Below are 11,745 nucleotides of genomic sequence, written 5' to 3'. Positions count from 1 at the left end.
TATTATCTTGTTTTTGAATAATTATTGATATGATATATATATATATATGTTTGGAGTTTATCTATATGAGTTAAAGTTCGATAGTCTATATAGTTCAGGATTGTTTGCGTAAGCTAGATTGTGATTGTATTTTTATACCCTGTATTCTGCTCTGGGAAGTGGGGGGGGGAGGGGAAAGGGAGGGTGGGGTTGGGGAGGGTTGGGGAGGGTGGGAGGGAAGGGGGCTGGGGGGGGTTTCTTTTTCTTTTTTTTGTTGTTTGTTAAAGATAAAATGTATTCTAAAACTTTTTAATAAAAAAAAGATTCTACAGCAACACAACAGTTAAGATGACAAATATTATTATTGATCGCCAAAGATCATGGTATTGCAAAACAAAAACAATTAGATATCCTCTTAACCTTCAAAGAACGGAGCAGGCCTGGAGGACTTTATCTCCATCCAAACAATCACCGTGCATAGATTAACCCTGCTTGGATGTTATAGCTATGAGGCAAGACAAATAAGATATGCGGATCAGAAGAAAGTCAGGCCTTGGGACTTGGCCTCTCAGCTGGAGGAGTTTATTAAGGCTTGTCCACATGACTAGAGTTCTTGTTTTTACCACCACCTCCTTCTCTACTAAGCATGGTAACCAGCTTGTGTCTGAACACACCAGCTCCTTTTGCCTTGGGCCTACCACTCCTTTCACCTCTACTTGTGGTCTCCTGACCATCTAGCAGATGAGATGGACACTGTCCGTCCGGAGAGGAGTCCACCCTTGGATTTGAGCTAAGATGGCCGCTCAAGCGCTTGAGTGCTTTAGGACTATCGTAAATGGATAATTGGTCCTGGTTGTTGCTGCCCTCAGGGGAGTCTCTGTAGCTGAAGCCAAGACGTTCTGAGCCGGAGGAACGCTGTTCCAGATCATGCAGGTTCTCGTAGAGATGGTCTGAGAGCTGCGCTCCTTGCTCATGGGATTCTGCCTCTGTTTTGCCCCAAGGCTGAAACATGAGAGGAAAGCTCTTGCCAATGGAAGCATAGATGATGGGTGCTTCAGGAGACTCAAGCTCTGGGGAAACAGAGTGGTTTTCGCTAGAGAGGCTAATTTCCATGCCCCCCTTTGGAAGTGGTTGCATTTCCTCCAAACTCTCTGTGCCAGTGGGCCATGACCACACCCCAGCTTTCTGGATACAGTCTTGAGCTTGAGAAATCCCAGCTTTCTTGTTCTCCATAAGGATGGCTTTCTGATGTTCTATTGCAGCTGAGACAGCCTTGCATATTTCTATAGCCTGTGAAGTATTAAAAGTGAAGAAGCCCTCTCCTGAATCGCAGCGGCGACCTGCCTCAAAAGAGAAGACAGTCTGGGGAAAGAGAAGAAAAAGAAAAACTTCCAACAGTCATTCTCGTAGCGTAATTGCTAGCAATCAATCTATCAATTATTTATTTGACTTAAGTGCCGCTTGACTCTAATCAACTCAGGGCACATGAAACCATAAAAACAAAATAGCAAATATACAATAAAAACAGAAAACTAAATAAGAGGGCAAATCTGGTCTACAAAGCAAAGCAAAAAAATAAAGATCATACGCCAAGTAAGTCACCTAGCCCAGCACCGAGAAAAGCCAGGCCTTTAAAATCCCTCTAGAACACTATCAGGTTGGGAGCTATGTAGATCTCACGAGGAGTCTCATTCTAGAAGGAAGGTGCCACAATACAGAAGATATGCTTCCAGGGTCACTATAGATGGCACCGATCAAAGGAATCGGGGCCCTAATGGATTAAATTAGTCAGGCTGACACCAGAAGTCTCTCATATAATCAGGCACTATGTCATATACCGGCCCGTGTGAGCGGTGGGCAAATTGAGCTGTGTGCACACGTGGCCAGCCACTTGCACAGCCTGGTTCCGAACAGGCCACAGCTGGTAGTGGGCCACGGCCCAGGGGTTGGGGACCCCTGTCATATGCAGCTTTATATGTCATCATGATTTCCTTTGTTCAATTTTGCCAACAACTACAAAGATAATCAGATGATGCTCAATCTCGCCTCAAATCCATGAAAACAGATCCATAAAGTATCAGCTGTTAAATTAGTATCTCTCGTATGTGGAATCAGATCATTGATATTATATTTTTTAAAAATCCCATCTCACCCCTATGCGGGATGTATATCTTACTCAATATCAGGTCCTCTATCAGAAGCCTGGGAGTTTGAGGGTTCTGCACAATATTTTAGCTATTCCTGGCACTGCGCTCTTCTGATTTTGTTCCTGTTGGAGCCACTTTCCCAGTTTAAGAGTCACAGCCCCCCAGTGCTCAAACTACCACTGTGACCACTTTGGCCTTTATTTTATATATATATATATATATATATATATATATATATATATATATATATATATATATATATATATATATATATATATATATATATATATATATATGTAGATCTAGAGTCTTGGGTTTCTTCCCGCGTTCCTTTCATCTTCAGAAAGTTGTGGCGACGTTTCGACGAAATCCCATCCGTCATCATCAGGCCGGAGTGTTTCTCCTGCTGCTACCAGGAGCAATGCGTGGTCTGGCTCCTGGTAGCAGCAGGAGAAACACTCCGGCCTGATGATGACGGATGGGATTTCGTCGAAACGTCGCCACAACTTTCTGAAGATGAAAGGAACGCGGGAAGAAACCCGAGACTCTAGATCTACACATACAGACACCCGCGAGAATCTACGAAAACAAATATATATATATATATATATATATATATATATATATATATATATATATATATATATATATATATATATATATATATATATATATTTATTTATTTATTTTATTTTATTTTATTTTATTTATTTTATTTTATTTTATTTTATTTTATTTGTATACCGCCCTTCTCCCGAAGGACTCAGGGCGGTGAACAGGGCAGTGCATGTTAAAAGACAAAATACAAAAATTAAAAGAGATTAAACAAAATGCCCACAACTCTTACAATAGGTTAAAACACATTAAAAATAAGTTAAAACACATTAATAAAACCCAACCCCATCCCATCAGGCCAGGCCAGCTTGTTCGAAGAGGTAAGTCTTTAGATCGCGCCGGAAGGAACGGAGGTCGGGCGCCATCCGGAGCTCAACCGGAAGATGGTTCCATAAATCCGGCGCGCCCACAGAGAACGCCCTCCCCCTGGGGGCCACCAGTCGACATTCTTTGACCGGTGGCACCCTGAGGAGGCCCTCTCTGTGGGAGCGCACTGGGCGGAGGGAAGTTGATGCCGGCCGCAGGTGCTCCCTAAGGTATTCCGGACCCATGCCATGTAGGGCTTTGTAGGTCATTACCAACACCTTGAATCTCACCCGGAAGACAACTGGAAGCCAATGCATATCCTCTCCAGTTGCTTCTTCAGGCCCTGGTACTTCTCCAACTTCTCATACTCCTCCCTCAGGATACTCCTGTTGTTTGGCAAAGTTAACATCTATCATCACTGCTGTCTTCTGCTCCTTCTCTACTATCATGTCTAATTGGCCAGTACTGCTTGCCAATCTGGATCTCAAGATCTGGGCCCTGCTATTCTCCATGACCTTCTATGGAGTCTCTCCTCTAGACCTGGGAGGGTCTAACCCACACCCTAGGCCAGGTGTGTCACACTGCCAGCCCGCGGGCCAGACACTCCATGAAGAAACTGCCCCCACCCCATTGCCGGCAATGGCGAAAAAGCTCCGAGACGTTGCGAATTTGACATGTCTGCCCTAGGCAGATGCTTTTGTACACAATGCCAGCTCCTTGCTTGTGCTGTTCAGTACATGCTATTCCTGCCTACGTCTCATATCCTGCCACTATGTTGTGCTGGACTGTCTCTGAGGCCTCTCTGCATTGTCTGTGCCTCAGTCCTGTCTCGTGTGGAGGACCCCTGCTTCTATGGATCTGAGGCCCAGTGCCTGTTCTTGTGCTGCTATAATCAGTGCCTCTGTCTTTGCTGTCTTTTAGTCCAGACCTTTCCAGTCCCGGGTAGGATTTCTCAATGTCAAAGGTACATCGCATGCAGGGCAGGGTCTTGTCTTGCCATGGCACTTCCTGTTTGACCTTCTTCCCATTTCTGTTGTTAATTTCCATATTTCAGTGCTTAGGGGAAAAAAGGCTCTGGTGTTCTGCAGGGCAAACATCTCGTGAGAAGCATCTTTTGATTACAGGTAGTTCTCGACTTATGACCACAATGGAGCCCAGAATTTATGTTGCTAAGTGACAAATTAGTTAAGTGAGTTTTGCCCCATTTTATGATTTTTCTTGTCACAGTTGTTAAGGGCATCACCTGGTTGTTAAGGGAATCTGGCTTCCCCACTGACTTTGCCTGTCAGGTCGCAAAAGGGGAATCACATGATCCCGGGACACTGCAACCGTCATAAATATGAACCAGTTGTCAAGCATCCAAATGCAAATCACATGACCGTGGGGACGCGGCAATGGTCACAAGTGTGAAAAATGGTCACAAGTCGCTTTTTTCAGTGCCGCTGTAACTTCAAACGGTCACTAAATGAGCTGTAGTAAGTCGAAGACTACCCGTATAGCTGTATAGGTGCAGCTTTGGTTATTTTGAAACATGCTGATGGCCTCACGACCTGATTAGGGCCTGACAGTAGCCTTCACAGAAACTGATGGCCCTCTTATGATGGGCAGTAAGAATAAACTGGAGGAAGAGCCGCAACCAAGGCAATGGTCAATTTTTTTTAAAAAAAAGTGAGTCTGAAATAGAAATGTGAATTGAGAAAGCATCTCAGAGTTGACCATTTCCAGTTCTCTTGAAGACAAGAGGAACAAGGAGGCACATTCAGACGTGCAAGACTCTATAAATGCAACCCTACAATAAAAGTCGCCTTAACATGCATAACTTTGATTTCCTAGTCTGGTGTACTTGGAGGACTGACAACTCTTTCATGTGCTACCACGAGTGAGGAAATCCTCCCTGTGTGACGCTCTAAAGTCTTTTCTGCCGTAAACAATGAGAAAGAGAAGAAAGAAGCAGCTACTTACCTTTTCCTGGCCAAATCTTCGGAGGAAGGTATAAGGCCAGCTATAGTGAATTTGCCCAGACTGCACATCCTTCAGGACCAGTTGCTCAGGTAAAGGGACCATCAGGTAGTTCCCTTTCAACAGACATCTTGCAGAAGCCTCTGTTGGGTATACACTCACTGGGAACTCACACACTGTTGTGAAAAAGTATTAGACGTATTATTTATCTAAGAATCTTTCTTAATCCTTTACATAATCCTTCAGTGGCGATTGCATCGGTACCATTTTTTTTAAGAACTATGGATGTCTCAGTTTTAAGCTTTCTCATTCTGTTGCGACTATTTGGACTTGAAAACATGAACCTTATTTATTTAAAAAGACTTACTAGCCACCCGGTTTATGTACCATAACATTAGGCAGCTCACAGAAAAAAATTAAAAGCTGTTGGAAAATAAACAGAACATCCTTGAAGAACAAAGTAAAGCAATCAGCTCCGGAGAGCAGGAAAAGCCTAATTGATAAAAATACTGAATTTGCAGACTTAGTTTTAAACCCTGAGTACAACTATGGATTCACTTTTAAAAATAGAATTTGCGACACTATCTCCTGATATTGTGGATGCTTACATTATTATTTTATTCCATAATGATGGTTGCCGTTTGATAATCTTTTGTCAGCACTGACACAATGGAGAATCAGATATGGACTAACAAAGCCGAGTACTGGAATGCGTATCACAATGGTGAGCAGCCTTTGTGTGGAGATGGACTGCACTTAGCATGGGGAGATTGTACTCCTGTTAACTTGGATGGGACCAGGACAAAAAACAATTTGGTTTAACTTAAGTAAAATTAAAAATACGTTAAATTAAATTAAACCTATAATCTGATGATAGCTTTGGATGAAAAACTGGGATCTATAACCACAGCTTTGGGACCACAGACTGAGCTTCCATTGCTCTAGTGCAATCTCAGCTACAAGAAGTTGTTAAGCTTGGATTTCTTCAGAGGGTTTTTTTTTTGTTTTTTTGGTCAGCACAAATGAATGCCCTGGCTGGCTATCAGTTCTTCATCCCAACCTTGGGCATACGTACTTTCCTTCCAGGATGAGTAGATGGAATTCTCCTCCATTAGGGGTTGAGAGCTTGGGGTGTTTCCAGCTGGACTGGACTGGGACGGTCTCCTCTACGTGCACCAGAGCAAAAGTGAAAGAATTAGGAGGGATTCTCAGTTAATTACCTTATAAAAGCAAAGTTGCAACATTCAAATGGCCCCTCTTTATCACAACCTAACCACCACCTTGTATCACCATATCCAGAAACCCTTGCTGCAACTTATAATTTGATATGTTTACATCCCACCCTCCCAAAATTTCAAGGTCCTCTGTGTATTGTTGTTTCCAGCCACTAGTAAAATAGGTTGACTGAGTGCACTTTGAACTTAGTCTCCATAGTCCTACTGCAACAGCCTGATCACATTACTACACCGAATCTCAAACCTTATCAATCTGGCACGCAATTAAAGCTACTGATCTACCCATTTAATTCCAATACTTTTTACCTGTCATTCATCTTTGTATCTGGAAGCTGCAAACTACCCTCTATAATTACATCAATTACAGTATTTGCATAGGAAAACCCTACTCAAACCAAATTCATGATTTTGTTTGTAACATAATAATCATGGAAAAATTCCTCTGTATTATTGGTTACTTTAGGGATAAACACTGCTAGGCAAGAGCCCAAACGAATAGAGTTGAGAAAGGGGGAAACAGTGATGAAACTATGCAAACGTTACACCTGAATTCCTATAAATTCTTGCTGGAAGAAAGAAACTCTGAAACCACTGGGATTTTTTTCTGAATAAGAAACCATAATTTTGTTATGTTAGCAATCCCAGAATTTCAAAGGACTATGCTGCTAGGTGGTTCACTTAATTAATCTCTTTAAGAGTTTTGGCAGCAGGACTGCATTTTTAAAAATTGAGAAATAAAATAAAATAAGTAAATGAAGAACGTCCATTATTATAGCAGTCCCCTCCAGAAACGTTTCATGCAGTGTTTCAAGAAGCTACTGAAATGAGAATGGAACCCTGAAATTTTAGGGTTGGAAAGTCAGTCATTCAAACTTCCACAAATAATATAACAGCAATCTTGGGGGAGGCAACTCCATTAATTAAGTCTTGTATTGTATGACAAAACTTTTGGGCACGAGAAATCATCCTATAATTCAGTTCAAGGAGATGCAAGTCGATGCTATTCTGTCAAGTACTGTAATGTTCTGTACTGATCAATACCTGAAAAGCTAGTTGGCAGATGCATTCAATCCATTCACTCGGCTGATCTGCTGCGAACAACCAGCTGCGCTCCAGCATGCACAAGTAGAAAGGCGCTGTGTCCCTGGGGGAGCTCTGTTCTTCAGCTCTTTCCACGGAGACGCAGTCCGAGAGGCGGATCACTTTACGCTCCCCTTTCCTCAGGGTTGCTTTTCCCGCTGCGACACTATCACGTGCTTCAAAATACTCAAGACGGGCAACACCAAAAGGACTGTCAGCAAAAAGCTGGACCCATACTTTCCGCCAAGACTTCTGCGAATGGAGGCAAGGGGACGGGTGATGAAACAAACCAGGAAACAATCCAGTTGCAGTCAAGTGTTTGCACCCAGGAGAAAGGAATCAGAAAGTTAAGTCTTGAGACTTAAGTCAGTCTTAAGTAGCCGTGCAGAAAGAGAAAGAAAATATGATTCTCCTGCTACTGAGCTACTCACAGAAGTAGGAGCCAATGTATAGAATCACAAAAAGGCAAACCTTTCCCTCCCCATTATTCCATGGTCCCTGTGTGGCATTTAATAATCATAGAATGCATTTATACAATTGCCTCTTCTAGTATCAGGCCCAGGATATAATGTCTTTGCTCCTTGAAATCGTATAAAAATGTAAATTTCTAATCCCCGTGGAATTCAAAACTGCAGGCTTGATAGTAAGTAATGGTTTCAGGGCCCTCAGCTATTATTTATTAGACCAGCTCATCTTCCAGCTCATCTTCAGACAGTGCCTGTCCCTTCCCTTTTGGCCCTGCATTTCATAGTCTGAGGTCAGCGATTGAGCAAGTGAAACATTACACAAGTCAGATATGTCATTTGTTCAAAAAAAGGCCAAAGGAAACTGCACTATTTTTCCTAAGCGGGTTTGTCTCTAAAACATAACACACCCCAAATTCAATACTCTTATCTGTCCAGACAGAATTAAAATCTGTCTAAATCTTATAAAACTGCTGCCTATCAGTATCTGTAATTCTCTCCAATGTAACTATGTTCTGAGCTATTTTCGACACCCACCCACCCAATTTCTGATGCAACAGCTTAGAATCAGAAGATCAGAGGCTGGAGAGGACTTCCAGAGAAGGATAGGCAAAATGTCTGAAAATGATGGAAATACTCCTGAGAAGATGGGAAGCACGAGATTTAGGAAGGCTAGTATAAATATTTGGAAGATGAGGATTATCATTGTACTCACCCACACCGTGGTGCTCCTCCTGTAAAGTTCCTCAATGAGTAGCAGTTATCAAAGGGATATACTGAGTCAGTCATTGTTAAGCTGTGAGTTGTTTAACATGGTTTAATGTAGGGGTCTTCAAACTTGGCCCTTTTATGACTTGGGGACTTCAACTCCCAGAATTCCTCAGCCAGTGTGCCTGGCTGAGGAATTCTGGGAGTTGAAGTCCCCAAGTCATAAAAGGGCCAAGTTTGAAGACCCCTGGTTTAATGGTTTAGCATGCGTAATATGGTTTATTCCGGAAAGAATAGTTAGCTCGGTTCACATCATATCAAACCAAAGCATCATTAGTTTAAGAGGTGCTTACTTCTGCAGAGCATGAAATGAGAAAGCTGTTAGAAACAGCATCTCAGTTGGCTATGAAACTTAGCCAATTTTGGGTTAAGGCACCAGGCTAGAAACCAGGAGGTTGTGAGTTCTAGTTCTGCCTCAGGCATGAAAGCTGGCTGGGTGACTTTGGGCCAGTCACTCTTTGTCAGCCACAATTCACACCTCACAGGATTGTTGTGGGAAAAAATAGGAGGAGGGAGGAGTATTAGATATGTATTATATAATGGGATTAAAAAAACAGAATTCTAGGTAACTCAATACAGAATTTCTGCGTGTTTTTAAAAGCAAGTTAAGAGTTTGGTATGAAACATATTTTTCCACTAGTACTAAGGAATAATACTGAGGCCTGGAGACCACAGCCATTCGAGTGGTAACAGCATGTTTTAGCCTATATCCCTTTCCATGAAGTCAAATTTTACAATAAAACAAGAAAGCAACTTCAACTTGGCATTTAATTTTGCCTGCCAGCAGCCATTTCGCAAACTTCGAAGTACAGTCAGAGATTAAGGAAAGAGGGATGAAATCTAGTTCCTTGTTGTGTCAGTTGTCACTAGTAACCAAAAATGACAGCTAGAAAGTCTTCAGTTGGTTTCACCCTTCGAGATGGATTTTGGCTTCATCGGGAGCCACCAGGCTTAGTGAGGGTAACATCACTGACACCATGGAAATACTTTCAAGAAATGCCAGACTATTAAAAGCCAGGTTATGACTCCTTTTCAGTCATGGGGGTGTCATCTGACATCTGCCAGCCCTGGCCTATGAGACAAATGACTGAAAATGAGAGAATCACTGAACCATTTTGATTTTGTATTCGGGACTTCCCCACCTCACTGCCAAATTTTACTTTTGGAAAGACTTTCATTGTACTTGCATTAGTTGGTGGCTGCAACTCCAAAACTGACAAAAGATAGGAAAGTGGAGAGGGTGGTGAATAGGATGAAGGGACCCAAGCCTCCCTCCATCCCAGCCTCAACAGGGGCGTCTCAAATTGAAAAAGGTCTGAGCTTATCCCAAGTCTCCCTTACTTGAGAGTCTCCTTACTCGGTACAAAGACCCTGCTCTTGGGTTTCTCCATTCAAAGGCATACCCTGCAAAGTAATCTTGTCCACATTCCATTCAGAAGGATTGCTTCAGGCCAAGTTCACATTTTGCCAACAGACACATTTATACTACACTCCTTAATGTATTCAGCATTTTATTTATTTGATGTAATCATATCCAGAAACAACAGAATGTAGAGCTGTACGCTCACAATTCGATATGACAGAAAAAGCAAGAGAATGGAAAATAAATATTAGATAATCACAGCCACCGCAGGCTCTGCCTTGTATGACCAAGGCTAACACCCTAAGCCCTAAGAGTGGAAAGTATACAGAAAATTTTCCTTAACTTTGACAAGACAAGCAAAACCCACAAATCCATTCACTTCTACCTTCAAGATTCTGCAGCATCGGCTTTCCCATTACAAGTGAGATACAACATTTACCTTCCCAAATTTGGGGTGCTGAATATACAGGTTCCCATCTTTCACAGGCTGCTCCATAGGAGTAAGATCCAAGCTAGCAACCCAGTAAAATGTGCGACAGAGACTGTCAAGATGATGAGCTCTTGTGGCTGCCCAAGAGATGAGTCAGTAAGTATGATAGTGCAGGCAACTTCCTCTGCCTGCTAACTTCCTCTTTGGGGCCTACAGGCACACAAAAAGTTATAACAGGCAAAAAGTCCCAAGAGAGAGACAGGCTGTCCCAGGAGACATTTAACTCAACAGCTTTAGCAGGCCAGAACGACTCTTGTGCAGCTGCAGAAGCCGTCATCCAAAGCAGAGCTCTTACGAGAAAACAACATGGCTGGAAATAGATGGGTGGAGTCAAGGGGGTAAATAAAATTATACAAACTGTTTTTATACTGACCAGAAACTAGTAGTAAGACATGAACTACATACACAATGCAGCACTCTGTCTCCTCATTATGGTCATCTGCTGAAGAGCTAGGCAATATTTGCCCAGCACACATGACAATGTCTGACGCAACAGATTATTGCAACAATAGCCTGCTACCCTCAAGAAAGAGTATACTGAGCAGTTTAAAAACAAGCAGGAGTTAAAAAAAAGGATGGAGCGTGCCTTTAAGCACGTACAACCACAGACATCAAGGTGATGTGACTGCCCCAAATTAGCACAAAATGTTCACACAGAAGGCAATATGGGAGATAGAACCACCAAGCCTAGCACTTCACCCTGAGGTAGGAACAATATTTTCAACAGAAGCATTAAGATCCCCAAATGGGAAAAAAAATCCTTATCAGCCTCTTTCCTACTTCTGTAGTGATAGCTCTTCCAGAAACTGCATTGGAATTATTTCAGAAAAGATGCCTTTCCAGAAAAAAAACAACAACCCCTCATTGATTTGCCTATGCCCTAGACTAGAGGTAGGCAACCTCGGCTCTTTTATGACTCATGGACTTCAATTCCCAGAATTCCTGAGTCAGCTATGCTGACTCAGGCATTCTGGGAGTTGAAGTCCATGAGTCATAAAAGAGCCGAGGTTGCCTACCCCTGCCCTAGAGTCTAGACAAAAGGCAGAATCAGTCTAGAAGTCCATGGAGCTGTGTGCCAGATAGTCCTTGCGTCCAATGTTGCTGACTTGCTTGGTCTGCATGGCTTCCAGCTTGGGGCAGTCTGTGATACGGTGACCCAGCCCCCCACAGAAAGCACAGCCTCTTTCTCCTGGAAGAAAAAAAAATACCGCATCAGTTAAAGTTTATTTATTTATTTATTTATTATATTTTTATACCGCCCTTCTCCCGAAGGACTCAGGGCGGTGTACAGGGCAATGAATATAAAAACAGAATACAAAAGTTAAAAAACGATTCAATA

General features: G+C 42.4%; 2 protein-coding genes across 2 annotated transcripts in view; both read right to left on the bottom strand.

The window, feature by feature from the left end:
• Nucleotides 1-322: 322 nt before the first annotated feature.
• Nucleotides 323-11,297, bottom strand: DOK3 (docking protein 3). The gene is made up of 5 exons (XM_081320443.1): nt 10,356-11,297; nt 7,283-7,573; nt 6,082-6,172; nt 5,010-5,182; nt 323-1,341 (listed from the first exon to the last, which is right to left on the bottom strand). The coding sequence occupies exons 1-5, from the start codon at nt 10,410-10,412 to the stop codon at nt 565-567; spliced, it is 1,389 nt and encodes a 462-aa protein (XP_081176569.1). The 5' UTR covers nt 10,413-11,297; the 3' UTR covers nt 323-564.
• Nucleotides 10,048-11,745, bottom strand: part of DDX41 (DEAD-box helicase 41) — a 24,283-nt gene continuing 22,585 nt past the window's right edge. The window contains exon 17 of the mRNA XM_081320442.1: nt 10,048-11,595. Coding sequence (XP_081176568.1) covers nt 11,459-11,595 — 137 coding nt within the window. The 3' untranslated portion in view covers nt 10,048-11,458. The remainder of the gene's footprint in view (nt 11,596-11,745) is intronic.

Source organism: Vipera berus (assembly GCF_964194415.1).
Source record: "Vipera berus genome assembly, chromosome: 2".
In the NCBI taxonomy this organism is placed as follows: Eukaryota; Metazoa; Chordata; class Lepidosauria; order Squamata; family Viperidae; genus Vipera; species Vipera berus.
Note: the sequence above shows the minus strand (reverse complement) of the source record. Positions and strands in the feature narration are given on the sequence as shown.

Coding starts and splice junctions, on each gene's coding strand:
- DOK3 (XM_081320443.1), bottom strand. CDS start 10,412: ATGGAGCAGCCTGTGAAAGATGGGAACCTGTATATTCAGCACCCCAAA. Junction 7,574..10,355: donor AGCACCCCAAATTTGGGAAG/GTAAATGTTGTA, acceptor CTCCATTCGCAG/AAGTCTTGGCGGAAAGTATG. Junction 1,342..5,009: donor GAAGATTTGGCCAGGAAAAG/GTAAGTAGCTGC, acceptor CTCTTTCCCCAG/ACTGTCTTCTCTTTTGAGGC.